This window comes from Genypterus blacodes, unplaced genomic scaffold (assembly GCF_046128005.1).
Source record: "Genypterus blacodes isolate CSIRO-AG114 ecotype Tasmania unplaced genomic scaffold, CSIRO-AGI_Gbla_v1 ptg000401l_1, whole genome shotgun sequence".
Lineage (NCBI taxonomy): Eukaryota > Metazoa > Chordata > Actinopteri > Ophidiiformes > Ophidiidae > Genypterus > Genypterus blacodes.
In genome coordinates this window covers 15,001-34,492 of record NW_027467176.1, presented here as the reverse complement: position 1 = coordinate 34,492, position 19,492 = coordinate 15,001, and the positions used below count along the sequence as shown (strand labels likewise).

The window sequence follows — 19,492 nt, the reverse complement described above, 5'->3', positions numbered from 1 at the left end:
TCCCTGCGAAAATACGAACACTCCACTCAGTTAGAAATTCTCCCAAAACATACTTAAGTACTGTAATGAAGCACTTTGTACTTTGTTGCTTTACACCACAACAGTTTAAAAAGTAGTATTGACTATTTTGGCTTGTTTCGTTGTTAAAAACAGACACAGCCTATATTAAAATTAACCTGGAGGATTCAGCTGTTTAAAGTCACTTGGTTGGCTTTTTAAATTAGCTTTTTCATTTAACAAGTGAGCAAAGATTATTTTTATTATGAGTTATTGATCCATTTGCTGTTCTGATCTGAGGACGAGTGGCGTCATCACGTGCGCGCGCATTTCAGAATCCGCCCTGCACGCGCTGGCCATAAGTGGCGTCGGAAAAATGGTGGCCAGCGCTCGAGTCCAAAAGCTCCTCCGACGGTACAAACTAGCGATTGCAGCCGCGTTAACAATTCTGCTGGTCCAGGGGCTCGTAGTATGGAGCCTGAGGAGTCTGGAGGAGGGCGAGGCAGAGGTGAGAGGCCATCATTCATGTTGTTTTCACCATCTTTGCCACACCGCTCCGCTGTTTGAAATCTGGAGCTAGCCGTTAGCGCCTAGCCTAGCTCGGTGTGTGTTATTGTGCGGGGAGCTAAGTTAAAGGGGGCTAGCCAGGGATAGCTCTGGTTCGCTCCTCAGACGTTTAAGCCGCCCCGACAAGCCCGGTCCTGCCTGCCTGCCCGTCTGTCACTGACCGCGATACCGGTCTGAAAGTACACGGTCTCAACCACCGAACCACTGACTGAACTATTAGTGTAAATGCAACTGTAAAACGTAACAAACCAATGTGGAGCAGATAGTTAACAAGTGACTGAGCCGCATTAACAGGTAACAGTAAGCAAGTGATGGGACTTCATGAGAGTTAATCTGTTAAGGTTCCCCCTGAATGACTGAACACAGATCTGGACAGTTTGTTTAGGGAGATGAACACAATTCTTTATATGTTCCTTAACCAGGGAATTGTACAGAAAACACTTGGTGATAAAAGGAAGAATTGCCCCCACAACACAAACACACACACACACAGTTCTGAGCCATTTTTATTTAACATCCTGCAAATGTTCTGTGTCTCCCTTTTGCACACCTGGAGTGTTGTACCTCCAGGCAGCGCCCCTTCACCGGTGAAGGTACAGCCAGTTGTTAACAGATGAAGGCTGTGGAATGACTCTTTGTGGTTCCAGGGGTAATTGAGGCACATTGATACAGAGGGAGCCACAGGAATGTGAAGTGAAACCTGAGGTGGGAACACTGCTGTCTGTCTGTCTACCATGATGTGACACGTAGGGTACATACGTTAGATCTGTGCCTGCAGGGTGAGACAGGCTGCAGAGTGAGACAGGCTGCCCGAGTGTATACTACACCGGCTTCCATGGAGGAATGCATATAGTTCTTTTTCACAGAGAGGTGAGGAATGGGAGTATGATGAATCTGCAGTCAGTGCTGTGGACGCGTTCTTGTGAGCCTCAGTGAGTCTCTGTTACTGTAAACGGCACTAGCCTAGATGCAAATGAGCAATGTCTCCAGTGTAAACAGTCTCAAAGAAGAAGATTACTTGCATTTGGACTTGTGACATTCGTTTCCTTACATGCTCCCCTCAGCCCGACTTCAGCAAATGCATTCCATTAAGGTTGAAACACGTATGGTGACCTGGACTTTCAAAGAGATTCAGCTATTCCACACTTATGTCAACATTGTATGCATTGTGCTGTAGACACTTGTTTGCAGATTCAGTGCATGATCTGTTAGGCTTAAAGAATGTGTAACAATCATCACAGGGAGCAACATTTCTTGGTGTGTGTTGATTAGAGGATCAGCCACTGTAGTTTAGAAATATGGAGGTGTAGGTAAATTCTGTCTCACTGTTTCCCTCTGTCCCCTTGCTTTACGTTGAGACGTTGAACCTGAGTGCCTCCTCTGCTGCCGACGCAGAGGAGATTGGTGGAGCTCAGCAGTGAACACAGATGGAGGCAGAGGTACAGTTGTGTGTGTTAGTACACTTTCACAGCATCCATCCCAACGGAGCAGCCCGAGCCGCCCTCAGGGAAGCTCACTAAGGTTAAATGAGGGCGGGGCTTAGATTCCTCCGTGCTCCCTGGCCTCGCCGCTCACATCTGTAATCACCGCTTTGCAGTGTGTGAATACAGTCGCATTCGAAATGTGGAACCCCCTGGCACAGAAGAGGGGAAGAAGAAGGCAGCACACACTCTGTCCCTCATCCTTGCATCATCCTCCAGTCTCTCAAAGAGCCGACTTCTCTGTTTCAGCAGATTTCAAAAGGCTGATACGAATTCACTCCTCTCTTAACTAAACAGGTTTCATAGCTTGTGTTCACATTTCTGACGTGGTTATGTTCCTTAAATTGCTGCACGGAACTGTTGGCGCCTGCAGTCGTGTCTTATTTTTAGTACGGTTGTCTGTGTTTTCAGTTGACTTGACCCTTTGCAACAGAGGCTTGCATTCTAATGAGAGGTGTGTGTGTGACTGGGCTGCACAATGCCTCTTACTGTAATGGGCTTAAGACTGCAATCGGCCACCAGTAGCTGACTGCGCTGTATTGGTTGGCAGCTGGCTTACTGGCGGCGGATAATCTGGCTTCTTGTCATAGCGTGCTGCCCGAGCCTCATTCTGTGTGCCAGGGATGTGCGTGTGTGCGTGTGTGTGAGAGAGAGGGAGCCTGAATTCTGCCATATAGCCTCTCAAACACAGAGAGCTTGTGTTCCACTCGCTGTTCTCCTTCCTCTTCCCCAAATGTTTGTTTTGAAGGCTCTTCCGTGTGCCAAGGCGACGATGCTGACAAGCGAGAAGAAGTCAAAATGGCTGAAGTGCTGCTTTATGAGTGTCGCACTTCACTTTTGGACTTCTTTCTCAGATCCAGTATCGGTTGTTAAAGATGAACTAAAGCAACACACACCTCACCACATCCCTCTGAGGTCACTTGTCCTTGATGTAACATTCTCACTAAGCTGTTGTAGTTGTGTGATAATGAACTTCTTCCAATTCCTTCCTTCAGTGGGACGTTACAGCCAAACATTGTAACATTGTGAGCCACTTGAAGGGTTTATTACTTCAGCGTTCCATTATAATGTGTTGACATTTAGGGAGGCGCTCGGGGCTTTAATGTCCGAGAGCGAGCTCATTTTTTAATTTCAGCTTGTGTTAGTCGTTTACAAATCAAAGTCGGTACGCCAGACGGCAATATTGACTCTTTTCTGATGGTATTTAGGGAGAAATGTAGAAATACTGGGTTGGCTAAAGACTATGCACTCTGGTCATTAATGTTTAAATGTGAAGGAGGTAAAAGTGCCACAGAGCTTGTGGATAAATGTGAAATCTAACTGAACACCTGGAATCTATCACAGCCAGGCTTCACCTACAAGAGGCACAAGGTACAAGAGGCTGAGAGGTGAATAGTCTGCTGCAATAAAGTTATTTTTATAACAGCGGTGACAAACTGAATGCGTTGGCTGGAGTTCAGTCACAACGCGTCTTCTTCCAGGGAGGCTTTGATCAGTCGGGCGCTGATTGGGATCATCTATCGCAAATGATTTAATGGGTTGCGGCAGAAGGTTGGACGAGTGGCTGAGTGAAGAAGGAGAGCCACATCGCTAAATAAGAGCAATTAATCAGCAGCACTGTAAAGCTTAATTATAACTGCTATAATTCTCAACATAACGGTGCAGCGCGACTCGGAATGTTGGCTCCCATCCATCACAGTGACTAATTTAGTTAGTAAATACCACGGTGTCGCTGAGAGAACGATGTGAAGTGAGAGGAGGAAGCCCGAGGCAGGGTGACTGGAAGGGCCGCTGCTGTGTAGTCGCCGGTGACGGGGGGGCTGTGATTGGGTTGCCTAGTGACACACAGAGCACATGGTGGAGGCAGACTAGAACTGTCGGGTGTCGAGTCGAGTGCTGACAGGAAAATTAATTTCTTCTCCCCCTTATTTAATCCATTATCCATTACATGATTGCAAATAAGTGACCTCATCCAGAGTTCAATTTCTGTGGGTGAATTGAATATCTCAAACCGTGACAGGCTCGCTATTTACTGCTCCTTTAGCCAGAGGGGTCTGACTGAGGTTTGTTCAGGTGGCAACAGTGAATCTCTGGATTCACGAGATTCATTTGTGTTCCACCGACTCCCCTTCCTGCTCTTTACTGAGGAATTCAGTCGCTAAACATAACCCAGATCTGAGAAAAGGAATAAACAAAATCAAGGAAACGCTTTCTTGACTTTGGGGCTCCTTGAAGTGTTATCTTAGATGAATGTCTTTGTTTACTTCTGTCTTATTCTCCGTGTGCCAAGATGTTCCTATGAAATGATTCTGTTAAATCTGTATGCTTCTTTGTCTCTGTCTCTCTTTCTTTGTCTCACTCCTCTGATTTCCTGCGACTCCCCAGAGGAAAACGCGACGGTCTAAGCTGCCTGATCACAACAGCCAAGACACAAAGAGAGACGCTGCACTTTGGGAAAGACAGAATTCTCTGTCAGGGAGGAACAGGGGCAGATGGAGCACCAGGTTGGAGACGACAGGGGGCACGGCAGCCAGCGCGCTGAGGAGAGGGACCAGCCGCCGAGGAGGGAAGCCCAACATCAGGCTCAAGAGCCCCCCGGAGCAGGGAATGACGGGAGCGGGAGTGGACGGGGTCGTCCCCCACGACCTGTCCAGCAGCCGCAACTTCAGCGAGACCAGAGGCGGCGCGGACGGGGCGGCGAGACTACATGTAGCCGCCATGCCGGGAGAGCCGGGCAGCGTGGACGGGGCGCACCAAGCCGCCAGCAGCGACTTTGTGCCTAAATGCGACATCGTAGGCAAGGACGCGCTGTCCGCCCTCCATCGCGCCGGATCGCAGCAGTGTCGACAAGAGATCGCCAACATCGTGTGCCAGCATCAGGCCGGGAAGCTCATGCCTGACGCCCTGCCTCAGTTCTGCCCCCAGCACGGTGAGAAGACTTTAGCAGTGTGTGTGACAGTTTCTCTCTCTCTGTCTGTATGAACTCTAGAACCCCTCCCAGATCCGACTGAGTCTTCCTCACCCTTATATTCTTGGTTCTGATCAACCCTGCAGGCGAGTCCAGTCCGGTCCAGGCCGGTGACGAGTTGGATAACAGCCTGTCTAAGGCGGAGAGCCCTGTGCGGGTGGCGTTTGTCCTGATGGTCCACGGCCGCGCTATCCGGCAGCTGAAGCGCCTCATCAAAGCCATTTACCACCGAGACCATTACTACTACATCCATGTGGACAAGGTCAGCTCCCATTGTCAGAATATACAACATAATAGAATATACAATCAGAACAGGCATCGTTTCCTTGCGAGTACAGTGAGCTCAAATGTTTTTACCCGTTAGGTTCTTATGCAATGCAGCGTTTCAATGTATCCCACGTCTCAGTGTGAGAGGGGGTTAGCTGGGATATTGGGGTTGCGTGGTTTTCACAGAGGCTGGGTTTAGGGGAGGAATGCTCCGTCTACAGCTAGAAGACAAAAGACAAATATTGGACAGGTAAACATGAGGTGTAGATCTCAGCTTTGACTGATCTGACTGAAGCCCACAGAGGGACAGGTGTGGAGGGCACCTGTGGAGCAGGAAGGGGTCCCCGGGCCCTTTGGACAGGGGACATGATGTCATTGGTTAATATCACCTGATCAGCATCCGAGTTTGAAGAATCTGGCCTGAAACTAATTTTGAGAATCTGTAAGTCCTCTGCTAAGCACTTAAGGTAAATAATGAGAGCAAACTGACATTTTTTGACATGTTGCCGTCGGGTTGGATGGAGATTAACAAGCAGAAAAACATAAAACACGTAGGAGGAAGAAGAAGAACAACAAGGAGTTGATTAAATGGCAGCAGAGGAGAAGTTTTGCATTGAGCTTTGAAAGGCAAGAAAGTCATTATTGAAGTTTCAGTCACTTATTAGTATTATATATTCCAAATAATGAAAAATCTTACTGGAATTTGATGAACTCGCTCCTTCCTCTCTTGGTCAGAAGACCAAACTCCCTGGTCCTCTGTGATTTCAGTCGTCTGTGTCTGAATGCAGAGCAGCAGTGTAAATATCTTCCTGGTACTGAATGTAACACAGGACAGAGACATAAACACAGGAGGAGCTGCTTGTGCTGTGAGCACAACGGAACTTTGTGTTCTGGAACAGTTCTGTTTCAAATGTTTCAAATTCTTGAAAGCCCACTTTGAACTCAAAATAAAAAAGAGCAATATTTTTCCACTTTTATTCTTTTCTGATGCAGCTCTGGTGTGTGTGTTTGTTTGTGTGTGTGTGTGGTAACATTTCACTGTTTGCTTTGAACCTTGCAGCGCTCCAACTACCTGCATCGGGAGGTCCTGCAGATCGCCCAGCAGTACCCTAACGTGCGTGCGACCCCGTGGCGCATGGTGACCATCTGGGGCGGGGCCAGCCTGCTGAAGGCCTACCTGCGCAGCATGCAGGACCTGCTCTCCATGCTGGAATGGAAGTGGGACTTTTTCATCAACCTCAGTGCCACAGACTTCCCCACCAAGTGAGTCTCCACATGGACACACACACTCTATTGTGCTTGTGTAGCGTGTAATGTTAAATGAATAGTCATTAAATGCTTTGCTGTGATTTCTGTTGCATCTTCTCCTGATTACCTCGTGTTTGTCTTGTTCTCATCGCCTGCTTGACTCTTCATTAATGAGTTATAAGTGAACAGTCGCAGCCTTCACCTCATTAAGGATCCTGTGTAGCCGCAGCATGAATGCATGAGCGGTACATGTGGCTCTTTCATCCTAATCAGTTCTGGATGGAGTTCTGACGATGCTGTCCTTATCAAAACAACCGTCCTCCTTAATCATGTCACGTGTAATAGTTTGGAAAACTCGGACACTCAGTGAATTCTTGCCCAGAGAACTGCGATAACAAAATATTAAAATCCACGGCGCCAACAGCATTCAGCAGTTTGTTTCTACCAACTCCTGTTCCTTTTTCTTAGTTGGACAGTCTCGTTTCAACTCTCACCGTAAAACTCTCTCTCCTACAGGACTAATGATGAACTTGTGGCGTTCCTATTGCAACACAGAGACAAGAACTTCCTCAAGTCCCACGGCAGAGAGAATGCACGGTGAGATCTGTCATAACAACAACACAACAGCAAACAAACTGATATCAGCACTGTGGAGCAACACAAGCAAAACAAATACTAGAAATGATCACAATAGTCTCTTGTTATGGTCGTTTTCATTTCAACCCTTGCCACCTTTGTACTGTGCTTCAGGTTTATTAAAAAGCAGGGCCTCGACCGCCTCTTCCACGAGTGCGACAACCACATGTGGCGCCTGGGCGAGCGCAGCATCCCGGAGGGCCTGGAGGTCTCGGGCGGCTCCGACTGGTTCGCGCTCACCCGTCCCTTCGTGGAGTACGTCATCACCTCCCGGGACGAGCTGGTGTCCGGGCTGAAGCAGTTCTACACCTACGCTCTGCTCCCCGCCGAGGTCAGTTCATCCCCCGCAGTTCATCCAGAGCGTAGAGGTGAAGATAACGTAACGGCGTGGCAGAGGTCTCTCTCTCTCTCTGAGCTCACTAGGGGGTTAATCTGATGGTGGAGGTTATTTGCTTTTGTTCAATGCTGTTCAGGCGAGACCTCCTGGAATTCACATTCGGTGGCTGGAAACTGTCGAGGCTTGTCTTTGTGTCTTCTAGGTACTCGGGTTCACTGTCGAGCTTTACTGTGAATCTGCACACACACAACAGACCCTTTTCGCTGCACAAGTGTTCTCACCGCCTCTGTCTGTCTGTCTGTCTTCCTGCTCTCCCAGTCCTTCTTCCACACCGTGTTGGGGAACAGCCGTATGTGCGACAGCCTGGTGGACAACAACCTGCGCGTCACCAACTGGAACCGCAAGCTGGGCTGCAAGTGCCAGTACAAGCACATCGTGGACTGGTGCGGCTGCTCCCCCAACGACTTCAAGCCGCAAGACCTCATCCGCATTCAGGTGAGCCAACCACATGAGGGCAGTGTGGAACCACAGACCGTAAACCAGGCAACCTGTCAAAACATGTCCAGTGTTATTCTGAGAGCTCATGGGCAGAATTAACAGGCAGAGTAGTTTCTATAATCTTCAAATTTAACCTTTTCCTGCCTGTCATTTGCAATTTCTTCCTTTTCAATCACGTAGAGTTCATTTCTAACATTTTGGTGAAAGTTTAAAATATGTGCCGTCCTTTTTCTTCATCCACAGCAATTGACACGTCCGACATTCTTCGCTCGCAAGTTTGAGGCAACGGTCAACCAGGAGGCCATAGACATTCTGGACACCCACCTGTACGGCCAGTACGCCCCGGGCACCGTGGCCGTCAAAGCCTACTGGGAGAGCCTGTATGAGCAGGTGGATGGCGTGGGCTCCCTCAGTGACGTGGCCCTCACTGCTTACACCTCCTTCTTCCGTCTGGGCATAAAGAGTCTGCAGAGCAACGTGGAGGCCTGCAGGTGAGCCACTGATCTGACCTGGAGACCATTTATTTATGCAGTATTTTGTTTTTTACCGAACAGGACGATGTCGTTGTGAAACGGAGTGATATGGATGTTTTGTACGCTTATGGCCGTGTGCTGTGTTTACCTTCTGCTGCAGGTTTGAGCCGCTCGGCTACCCTTTATCAGTGCACCTCTACTTTTACGATGACCGTTTCCAGGGATACTTGATTCGCCAGGAAGTACAGAATGTGGCGTCGATGGTCAGGGAGACGGTAGAGATTTGGTCAGTGCCCCAGGCCTCCCTGGTTCTTGAAACGAACCTGAAGGAGTTTGAGAGGCTGAAGAACCTGGAAGTAAGAGCTCGTCTGAGAAGCTTTTACTTTACACCTTTGGCCCTGACCTGCATGGTAATGGAAGTCTGATGTGTGATTCATTTTGTGTTTCCCCTCGATAGATCGGCACAGACTGGGATCCCAAAGAAAGAATTTTCCGGAACTTTGGCGGCGTCATCGGTCCCTTGGATGAGCCGCTGGCCGTGCAGAAGTGGGCTCGCGGGCCGAACCTCACGGCCACCATTGTGTGGATCGACCCGGCCCTGGTGGTGGCAGCGTCTTATGAAATCAGCGTGGACGTGGACGCGGAGTACACGCAGTACAAACCCCCGCTGCTGCGCCCCCTGAGGCCTGGGACATGGACCGTCCGGGTGCTGAAGCAGTGGGAACGAGTGGCAGAGGTTCGCTTCCTCGTCATGCCCCTGACGTTCAAAGGGAAGGAGCCGCTGAGCAAAGGTGAGACATTCATCTAAATATCATCATTCATACATGGAGGATTTGAGTCATTGTCTTCTTCTCTTTTCTGTCCATTCCAGACGAGGACAGCTGGCTGCATGGAGGTCCTCCAGGTAACCTGTACCTGGAGCAGAGCTTCCAGCAGCTGAGCTTCGTGCTGAAGCTTCCTCCCCAGGAGCCGGCCATGCTGGAGGCCCAGCGTCGGGCCCAGCTAGTGGGAGCGTCCCTGGAAGCCTGGGTGGACAGCAGCATGGGGAGCTTCTGGGTCGTAGGGGATATGTGTGCCGTGCAGACGTCCTCCTGCCCGGCGTTGGGACCCTGCACCAAGACCTCCTGGAGCTCTTCGTCTCCTGACCCTAAGTCTGAACTGGGGCCAGTCAAAAGAGACGGGCGTATTAGGTAGCCCCAGAGAAGAGGAGCCGTGATGCCAGAGTGAGCTGGACCTTCACTGGAGGCAGGTGGGACACACTCCCAACAGAACCTGTGGGGACAGAACATTGCCTCATAGGTCAGCTCAGAGCAACAAGGCGTCCTCCATGAAGGGACAGTACACACTCAAGATGAGGACATGACTGCTGGAGATTTGCACATACAAGAGAAGAAGCGCAAAGATGTTGGGTTGTTTGTTTGCCAGATGCATTGTTCTGTTTTTGCTGGCACACTCATTTTCAGTCAGGGTCAGTCTGGGTCAAACTTAAAAAAGGAACCCTCCGCACACGTTTGACCTCAGTTTCTGCGCACAGTTCTCCACGATGGAACTCCACGACGGGCTCCTTGCTGCGTTTTTTAATCTTCATTTCAGGGGCGAGTGGAGCCTCTGACTCATCTTATTGTGCTTATTTTCAAGCATTGTTACGGAGCAGACGGATGAAGTGCACTTTACTGTAAGACTGTAACCTTACACAGAGGTCACTGTGTCAAGAGCCAACATTCAAAAGTTGTGAGGTCACATTTTGTTCAATCTCACATTCATTTCTTTGGTGCTTCTCAAACCGGCACCGCCACTCAGTATTGCAAAGACGCATCAGAGAAGACCAGGATGTGGAACCTGGATCCGGGTGCGAGATAAGGAATCCTCACTGTCATTTAAAAAACAAAAGAAATGTGGCATTCATGTTTTGAGTGTTTGTCTGTTACCTGTGACATAAGGTTTGAATGTGTTCTGAATGTTTTTATATTGGATTAGTGGTAGTTTTCTGAGCTCCTTTTAAGTTGCGTTGTCTTTGTTTCGCAATCAAAGCCACTCTGGTCAGAGGAAGTGCCTGCCTGCAGCACACCGGCATCCAAAAGTCCTATACAATGATTTCATGGACGTATGAACAGATCTTCCACTTTGACTCGACAAACTCCCCGAAAGCAAGGCAAAAAAAAAAGGATGAAACTATAAATGTGAGACTTTAGAGACGCTCTGTGGGCCGGACCTCATCTGTTATACCTCCTGTGTGTGTGTGTGTGTGTGTGTGTGTGTGTGTGTGTGTGTGTGTGTGTGTGTGTGTGTGTGTGTGTGTGTGTGTGTGTGTGTGTGTGTGTGTGTGTGTGTGTGTGTGTGTGTGTGTGTGTGTGTGTGTGTGTGTGTGTGTGTGTGTGTGTGTGTGTGTGTGTGTGTGTGTGTGTGTGTGTGTGTGTGTGTGTGTGTGTGTGTGTGTGTGTGTGTGTGTGTGTGTGTGTGGCAGTGTTAATGCAGCGATCTGGGGAAACAAACAAACCCTGGTCGTTCACAAGCATTTTTAAGTTGAATTTCGTTTTGTTTTGGAACCTCCAACCAAAAATGGAAAACATCCTGCCTTTACTAAGCCGGTTAAATGAATTGTTTACTCCAGGATAGCTGCTTCAAGAGGCGTGTAATCATTAATGCCTTGATAGATAAAACCCCTCCATGTGTGTTAGTCAGCATTATTCTGTAGTTTTTACAAAATATATGTTTTTATGTTTGTGTTGTGCCACCATATGAGTTCATAAGTGACCTTGTTTACCTTGCACAGTACAATTGCGTCAGTGAAGCTCCAGTTTTATGGATACGAGAAAGCAGAGCGGCCGCGAGAGAGAGAGATGTTATTTTTCTATACCGTTTGACAGGAAGTGCGTACGTCGTCCCCTCATCTCAAGTCCAAACCGTCACAAACTGGTGTCTACTTCAAGTACGTTTTAGTAGTCGTCCTTCATCCTTTCAGAGTCTTCTGCAGCGAGGATGAGGAAGGGGCGGTCAGGAAGAGACTCTGGGAAACTAAACACGTAGGGATGGCTCAATAAACTCCAAACTTTATTTACGCTTTTTTCTTGTGATTTCTTTACATTTGTGTGTTCTTATGGATGCTGATGTAGCGGACATGGATTAGCTGTTCTACTGCTAAACTGGGAGAGGAGAGAAGGTGTGTGTGTTTGTGTGGCGGTGCTCTCCAGGGTGCTGAATGCTTGACATGATTTTGAAGTCATAAATATTGAATATCTCCGTGTTTCCTTCCACCCAGAACATGTTTTTAATATACAGGAAGTTTGTTTGTGTTTAAGTACAGATGCAGAATCATTTCAACTCTTCCCACGAGTAAAAAGAGGCGTGCAGGCTGGAAAACCGCTACTCATGGGGAGGAGGAGGAGAAGAAGACGATAAAGAAGAAGAAGTTCTCCCAGGTGCTTAACTTACTTAAAGGAGCTCGCCAGGTTTGGATCCAAAGACAAAGGGGAAGGATGATGGATGACAGCTGGGAACTGCAGAATCGGGAAGAGAGGAGGAAGAGGGTTAACATGTACTCGTGCGGCTCATCAGCAGTGGATCAGGACACAAGCAGGCCCACAGCCGCCACCGGTCCTTACAATGAAGGCCTCCTGCAGAAGGTAACTGATTAGTTTCCTTTAATTTACAGGCAGAATTAACCAGCTGTAAACTAAAACGTGTGTGTGTGTGTGTGTGTGTGTGTGTGTGTGTGTGTGTGTGTGTGTGTGTGTGTGTGTGTGTGTGTGTGTGTGTGTGTGTGTGTGTGTGTGTGTGTGTGTGTGTGTGTGTGTGTGTGTGTGTGTGTGTGTGTGTGTGTGTGTGTGTGTGTGTGTGTGTGTGTGTGTGTGTGTGTGTGTGTGTGTGTGAGAGAACTATTTACAGGCTATAGTATCTTTACATTTTAAAGCAAGCCAAGCTACACCTTAACACACACACACTCACAAACCTGCCAGACAGACACTTTATTTTTTATTTATAAAGTTCTATCATTGATTCTTATCTTTAACTTTGAAGTCCTTACCAAGGTCCTGACCTCAGTGACCTCATAGCTACAGCCATGATGAGGAACGCTCTCTTAATTGATACACTCCCTATAATAAATACTTGTTAGACCACAGGGTTGTTTACTTTTATTAAACAGCTGACAGTAAACTGAATTCCGTGTGTGTGTGTGAGTCTGTGTGTGTGTGTGTGTGTGTGTGTGTGTGTGATCCTCATTACTGTGTGGACGAAACTGTTTTCCAACCAGGAGTTTTCTTGGTGTGTGTAATTATGACATCCCTGGGGCGCAGTGGGGATGAACTGCAACATCTCAGGGTTAAAAATTCTCACGTTGCCATGGAAACATCCTCAGCAACACTCCACTCCTTCTGTAGGGCTCTGGTGACGATAAACCCTCTTCCTCTCTACTCCTCTCCACTCTCCAAACAGCAAACACCCTCCATCCCCCGCTGCTCTTTCCCTCTCAACAATCTTTGTCTTGGGGAAAGTTTCCACGCCATCATCAAAATTACATGGCGGCATGAAATAATAATACATTGATTTCACGCCGGCTGCCCAGCTCAGCATTGTGTCCCCTTCGCCCGGTGATTCATCCTCACAGCAGTCCACCTCAGGCCTGCACCACTTTCTGCCGTTTATGCAAGGACCTCTGCAGCTTGTCGGCCCTCCTGCTGTGCTGGAGCGGCTGCAGTACAACACAAAGTCGGCCACCTGTGTGTGTTTACGTCCCGTTTTAGAATATTAAAAAAACAACTGCATAATGTGCGAGGGTGCATAGATCCTTTACACAGATGGAGAAGTCGGTGTCTGAGTGTTAGAGGAGGGATTCTGGAGGCTGGCAGCCACTTCAGAGGCTCTAAATGTGATGGGAGAAACTGGAACGCTCATAAATGGATTCAGGGGCCGATGTGGAAAAGCTTTCTGTGGCTCTCTGAGGCGGCAGATAGCAGACAGGTGCGGGGACACAGCCTGCTGCCCGGGTGATAAATGTCAACAAAGAGGCGAGCGTCTTGCTGCCAAGGAGCCGGACGCACCGGCCGTCCGACGCGTCCATCGCCATGGCGACGGAGGAGAAGAGCTCCGGCTGGGATGACGTGCGACCTTCAGCCATGAGAACTGACGAAGTCCTGACCGTGTGTGTGGGGGTGTGTGTGTGTGCGTGTCAATCAACCAAGTACATTTACTTTTCTTTTAGTTTGAGTCTTATACTTTCCTTGTCTTACTTTCTACTTCTACTTCTACTTCATTTCAGATGGAAGTGTTCCTATTTTTACTCTTCTATAATTGCTAGTTAGTTAGAGATTTGTTAAACACGATGTAAAAATAAAAAGAATAGTCTCATCTTTTGTCTGTTTGATTTTCTTTCTCGCTTTTCCTATTTTTTTTATTTCCTCCTGCAGTTCTTTTACTTTTACTACTCGTTTATTTTAATTAAGTCAATTTCAAAAGCAGAAATTTGACATCTTTGCACTTTGCTGTTACTGCTTCAGATTCAACATGAGAAGATAAATGAACGGCTACTGGTCAGAGAATGAACTCTTCTGGAAAATCCACAAAGTGTAAAACCCTTGTATCTCTGTGTTTCTGTGAAAGTGGCTATTATTATGTTTTGTATTTTCTAATCCATCATGTATCATATTTATGTCACCACACACTGCCACAGTGCCTGCAGCTCTGGCTCACACACACACACACACTCGTAGGGTATTGAGCCAATATCCACCCATCACAGAACATTAGAGAACACTGGACGCTCGGGGCAGGAAACAGATGAACATGTACTGTAACTTACATCATGTGCTCACACAGGGTACAGGCCTCAGGCAAGGATGGAAGGAAGCAGACAGTGGATAGATCATCTGTCTCTCTCTTTCTGTCTCTCTCTCTCTCTCTCTCTGTCTCTCTCTCCAGACCATCCTGGTGGGAGACAGTGGAGCGGGTAAGACCTCCCTGCTGGTCCAGTACGACCAGGGCAAGTTCATCTCAGGATCCTTCACTGCCACCGTCGGCGTTGGCTTCACAGTGAGTCCTCCTCCCCTCCTCCCCTCCATCTCTCCCTTCCTCCTGCCACCAACTCTCTAAATGTGTTTTGCTCTCACCCACTTTCTTCCTCACCCTTCACCCCCCTCCCTGACACGCTGCTGGCTCCCTCCAAGCGATAAGGAGGACATGTCAGTGCGATCTGCTGCTTTTCCTGTTGCGACTGTGAGGGCAAATCTCTCTTTTCCCTCTTCTGTCAAGGCTTGAGCTTCCTCGCTGCCTCAGTGAAGTGCAGCATGAATTAATGGTGCTGTGAGTCTTCAGTGTGGGCTGTTGCCTCCTCTCGCTGCATTCATTATGATCCTTAACACTCTGCCACTGCGTGTGTGTGGGGAGGAGGGAAGCAGAGGGGAGGGGTTGCTTAAATGAGGAAACATTATTATGGTTAATGATGCCACTGCTATGATTAAATTACTGTGAAGAGGGCAGCGCTAATGAAGGTGATGGATGCAGGCTGTTTGTAAGAAAGCTGTCTTAGATTAAAGTGATTTTATGCCTTGTGACGTGTGGGAGTTAAGCTTTAAAGTGAGGAGATAAACACGTCTTCCTCTTTGGATTTGAGTCGGTGAATTAGAGCAGGAACCTGTAAGAAGAAGCAGAAAGGGGGGATTTGGCATCTTTGAAGGGATTCTGTGGCCTGGTGTGTGTGATGAACAAATATGTGGAAAAATAGTCTGCAGAGGGAAAGAAGTCATAAGACGTGAAGTCAGTAGTTCAGTTGTGTTTTTTCTTTCAAGGTTCTGCATAAATTAATGCAGAAGGCGAGAATTCCGCTGATATTTCTCTCTGCTGTCTCTGGCACATTTGTTGTTGTTGTGCGACGGTTACTCAACTCGAATACGAATCTTCATCTGAAGCCTGCGATTCCCAAGGTTTTTCCTCAGACTGATGATTTGTTTATTCGATTTGTCTTTCGCAGATTAGATTTCTTAACGTTGTGAGATAAACGCGGTACATTTCAATATTTGTGTCCATTTCTTTCAAAGCCACACACAAATTTCGATTAGGGAGAAAAAAAAGTGTTTTTGTTCATGGATCTGATAACGTTAGAACGCAGAGGAACGAGTTAATATGTTTGAATAAGCTCTATATAAGTCATTTCAGCCATTTATCACTCAGTCATGCAGGAGAAATGAGCTCTCCGCCATCTGTCAGTATGCGTCTCCTCCTCTGAACACCAGGGGGCGACAAACACTGTGGGAAGAGATGCGTTTGTAAATTCAGACATTTAATGAAAACATTTTAGGGATATTTGCATAGTTTAATCCGGACAATTAGAGGTAATTGTTTGATTTCATGTTTCTTTTTTAATTTCCCTGCTGTGCGGATGCATTGTCTGTAAGGGAGCGGCGGGTTTTAAAGGTTGAATAAATTAAAATACACGGTAAATGCCAGCAGGTGGTTTCTGAGGAGAGAGTTTGCGATCTTTAGTGCTGAATACAAATGAACAACTTTATATTTAATTTCCCCCATGACTTTTGCTCTTCTTTTCGACTCTTGTCAATGAGCCTCGCGCATATGTCCTGAACGCGCCTGACCCCTGACCCCCGCTGTTTTTGAGGATGGTCAAACATCTTCACACACACTGATGCTTCACTCGGCGCAAAGTGCAAAGCCTCACTGTGACGTCCCCTCTCTTTCTCGCTCTCTCTCTCTTTCTCTCTCTTCCACACACACACACACACACACTCTCCGATCATCTGCCCACGTCGCGACCTCCGGACCTCCGCGTTCCGCCCGTTCGCGTCTCCTCCAACCCGGGGTTTGATGCAGACGCGTTCAGCAGCAGCATCACCATCATCACCACCACCATCATCATCCTCATCTCTAAGCGGTGATCGCTCCTGTGTGACACCGTCGAGGCTCCATTCGTGGCGGCGCACTATGCGAGCAGAGGCGCAGGAGGCTGGAGGAGAAGAGCGGGACTGAAAGGAGCGGTGGACACACACACACACACGGACGCGCGCGCACACACACACACGGACGCACAGACTTCACACTCCGACACACTGCGCTCCCCCCGCCGCTTCCCCCCCTTTTGTTGTTGGCGTTGCGATGTCCACGAGAAAGACATCGTTGACGGACAAGCAAACCAAAAACGGAACGTCCAAGTACGTGCTGGAGAGATGCGCCTCTGTTAACGAGTATTACGATATTGCCTTCAAGGTGCGTATAGCCGTCTCCTCTCTCCCTCTCTCTCTCTCTCTCTCTCTCTCTGTGTGTGTGTGTGTGTGTGTGTGTGGAGATGTTGGTGGAACAGGTGTCCGTGCCGGTTGAGACAGTAACAGAGTGTGAAGATGCAGGATCATTGCTTTACATTAACACACACACACACACACACACACACACACCGCGGTCCGTCCGTCGGTGTTGGTACGCGGATGTAAGTCAGCTGTAATGTGGCTCGTCCGCCCTTCACTGATACACTATAGTCAATATTTGCAGAGGGTGGACTTGTTGCGCCCTAACAAACCCTCACCTTCAATATTTATATGAGGGAAAAACACAGCTGTTACTGTTTGACGTCATTGATTAAGGCGATTGAAAGTTTCTTTTTTTTTCTTTTTCTGGCGAGTCCTGCACGCGTTTAGTTTAGTTAAGTGTGTGTGTGTGTGATTGTGTGTGTGTGTGTGTGTGTGTGTGTGTGTGTGTAATTAACACGTAAGGCCTGAGTGGCGCCCTGCTGTACTGAACATGGGCTGCATAATGACAACATCAATTATATTGATTAGATCAGAAGCAGGGAACACTTTGCGGCAGAAAAGAGGTGGCGAGCGTCTCAGAGCTCTCAGTTCTTGTGTTTAGATCGGTACTTGTTCTGACAAATAACATGTGGTACATTCATATATCCTCCTGACTCAGAAGTTTCCTGCTGCTTCCTGTTGTTGTCGTCGTTGTTGTCGTCGTTGGCCAGCTGTAACCTCTGACCTCTAACCTGTGACACCCCCCCCCCCTCTTCCTCTCCTCTCTCTGCCGGTGGATTGGCTCCTCCAGGTGATGATGCTGGGAGACTCGGCCGTGGGGAAGACGTGCATCTTGGTGCGGTTTAAGGACGGGGCGTTTCTGGGAGGAAACTTTATAGCCACCGTGGGAATAGACTTTAGGGTGAGAGAGACTCCACTCACCCCACGCAGCACCAAACTCATTATTATGTGTGTGTGACCGCCGGTGATTTGGTCGGCTCGGCTTAAAAACTTGATTTCCATCTGACGGACCACCTGTTGATGTTTATGTAACTCGCACAGAGGATCTGCTGGCCGGCGTTACTTCGGCCCAATTATCACCTTCATTCCACACTGAACACTCCATCGTTCTGTCACGATCACACCAAATGTACAAACGGTCTCGCCAATCAGTCAAGTTCACAGACCACTTGTGCTGCGAGGCGGCGCGGCTGGCTCAAGTAAACGCCGCGACAGATGCCTGCCCACGTCTCCCTGCCTCCCGGAGAGAGAGAGACTGGCTGCGGTTCAACTCAGTCCTGGAGGAGGCACATTACTGAGCTCCTACCTAGAGGAAACACACACGGACACACACACACACACACACTCTGAATAGGGAGCAAGCGTGTATGTACATGTATCTTGAACGTGAGAGTTTGGAGTTGTATCTGTTGCTGTGAGCTGTTTGGATCCCTCATTTCCCCGCCAATCAAGGCGAGCCACTCTCACGCTAATGGCGAGTCAAGTAGGTTCGGTTTGAGGAGGAAATTGTGCTGCATTAGCCAGAGTGATGTATTGTCTTGTGGTCATTATGGAGTCTAATGGAGTGTGTGTGACAGAAAGAGCTGCAGGTTGATCCAGAAAGGTGAGAATTCCGTAGAAGTCAGTAGCCGATCATGAAACACATTAAAGGCGTAGCTGACAAAGACTCTTTTGGCAACACCTTCAAAACTATTAGTGTGTCCACCCAGGAGAATAATAGCGTCTATTGTTTTGAGTTTAGATTGCACACAGGCAGGTGCAGTCAGTGTGCTGAGGTTGTCAGTGCAGGCAGGCTGCTGTGGCTGCTGCTCCTAACATGGCTGGTCTATTTTGGGCATGCTTCCTTGTAGCAGTTACTCAGCATGCAGGCTCCTCTCACGTCATAATTGGGGGGTGGGTGGGGGGGGGGGGGGGGTGGCGGATGGAAACCCATGGCAACTAATGCAGGGGTTGAACCATGTCCATTCTGCCAAGCCAGAGGATTCAGCAGGTGGGCCGTTCACATTTCACTGCTCTGTGCCGTTGTCGTCGTCGTCGTCGTCGTCTCTGTTGTCAGGCTCTTCATTTCCTCGCCGTGGTTCAGGCTCATGTTGTGCATTTGGAGGGAAAGCAGCTCCTGTTTATGATGACCTGTCACTGATAAGAGACAGAAAGAAATTAAGAGCTGGAGGAAGTGCTGCAGAACGCTTGATAGCCTCACTTCCTGCGGCTGTGGTTTGCTTCTCTGCTCCTCTCTCTTCTGCTGGAGTTTGGCTGTGGTTCTCTGCCTCTGTGACCTGGAGTTGCGGTTGAACATAGCGACACATCAGACTCTTAAATGCGTTGTGTCCTCTCCTCCTTTGGTTCCCTCTTCCCTCAGTCACCACATTGATCTCTCCATTCACAAATCTTTCAGCTGTAGACCATTTTAGAGCGATGTTTGCGTGACAGAGGGCTGAGAGGGCGTCCGTACAGCTACAGGAAGTGAACAAGGGAGTCGGTTGTTATGCTGCCAGTCCTGAGTCTCGCTGTTGCATAATTAAGTCTAATCTGAAAACCTTGTTGTTTTGCGCGCGGGTGTCGCAAACTAACTTCCACTGCCAGCACTCCAAACTACTTTCAGACGTCTGGTTTCCTTTGCCACATGCTGCTGCGTCGTCTTGTTTTGGGCCCCGCTGTGAAGTTTCATCATTCGGTTTTCACAACTCTCCAATTTTAAGAGCATATGGAGGCTTAGTAGAGCCTCAACAACTCTTCTTCTCTTCTCCACAGAATAAAGTGGTGAGCCTGGA

At 48.3% G+C, this 19,492-nt stretch overlaps 2 protein-coding genes across 3 annotated transcripts in view; both read left to right on the top strand.

Annotated features, from left to right (window-relative positions):
- Positions 1–351: 351 nt before the first annotated feature.
- On the top strand, positions 352–10,362 carry xylt2 (xylosyltransferase II). Its single transcript, XM_076138736.1, has 11 exons — positions 352–505; positions 4,431–4,974; positions 5,100–5,275; positions 6,341–6,543; positions 7,045–7,125; positions 7,279–7,495; positions 7,820–7,996; positions 8,243–8,490; positions 8,633–8,828; positions 8,930–9,263; positions 9,344–10,362. The coding sequence occupies exons 1-11, from the start codon at positions 374–376 to the stop codon at positions 9,664–9,666; spliced, it is 2,631 nt and encodes an 876-aa protein (XP_075994851.1). The 5' UTR covers positions 352–373; the 3' UTR covers positions 9,667–10,362.
- Positions 10,363–16,134: 5,772 nt separating this feature from the next.
- The window catches only part of LOC142989289 (ras-related protein Rab-37), an 8,905-nt gene continuing 5,547 nt past the window's right edge, over positions 16,135–19,492 (top strand). Inside the window, exons 1-3 of one of the 2 annotated variants that reach the window (XM_076138760.1) lie at positions 16,143–16,683; positions 17,512–17,622; positions 19,473–19,492. The exon at positions 19,473–19,492 is cut by the window's right edge and continues 22 nt beyond it. In XM_076138760.1, coding sequence (XP_075994875.1) covers positions 16,573–16,683; positions 17,512–17,622; positions 19,473–19,492 — 242 coding nt within the window. In that variant the 5' untranslated portion in view covers positions 16,143–16,572. Of the gene's footprint in view, positions 16,684–17,511; positions 17,623–19,472 lie in introns of both variants that reach the window. The other variant, XM_076138762.1, reaches the window with a different exon arrangement.

Bases quoted from the DNA above. Each gene is read 5' to 3' on its own strand.
- xylt2 (XM_076138736.1), top strand. From the start codon at position 374: ATGGTGGCCAGCGCTCGAGTCCAAAAGCTCCTCCGACGGTACAAACTA. The intron at 506-4,430 runs GTGAGAGGCCAT...GCGACTCCCCAG, and splicing joins TGGAGGAGGGCGAGGCAGAG to AGGAAAACGCGACGGTCTAA. The intron at 7,496-7,819 runs GTCAGTTCATCC...CTGCTCTCCCAG, and splicing joins ACGCTCTGCTCCCCGCCGAG to TCCTTCTTCCACACCGTGTT.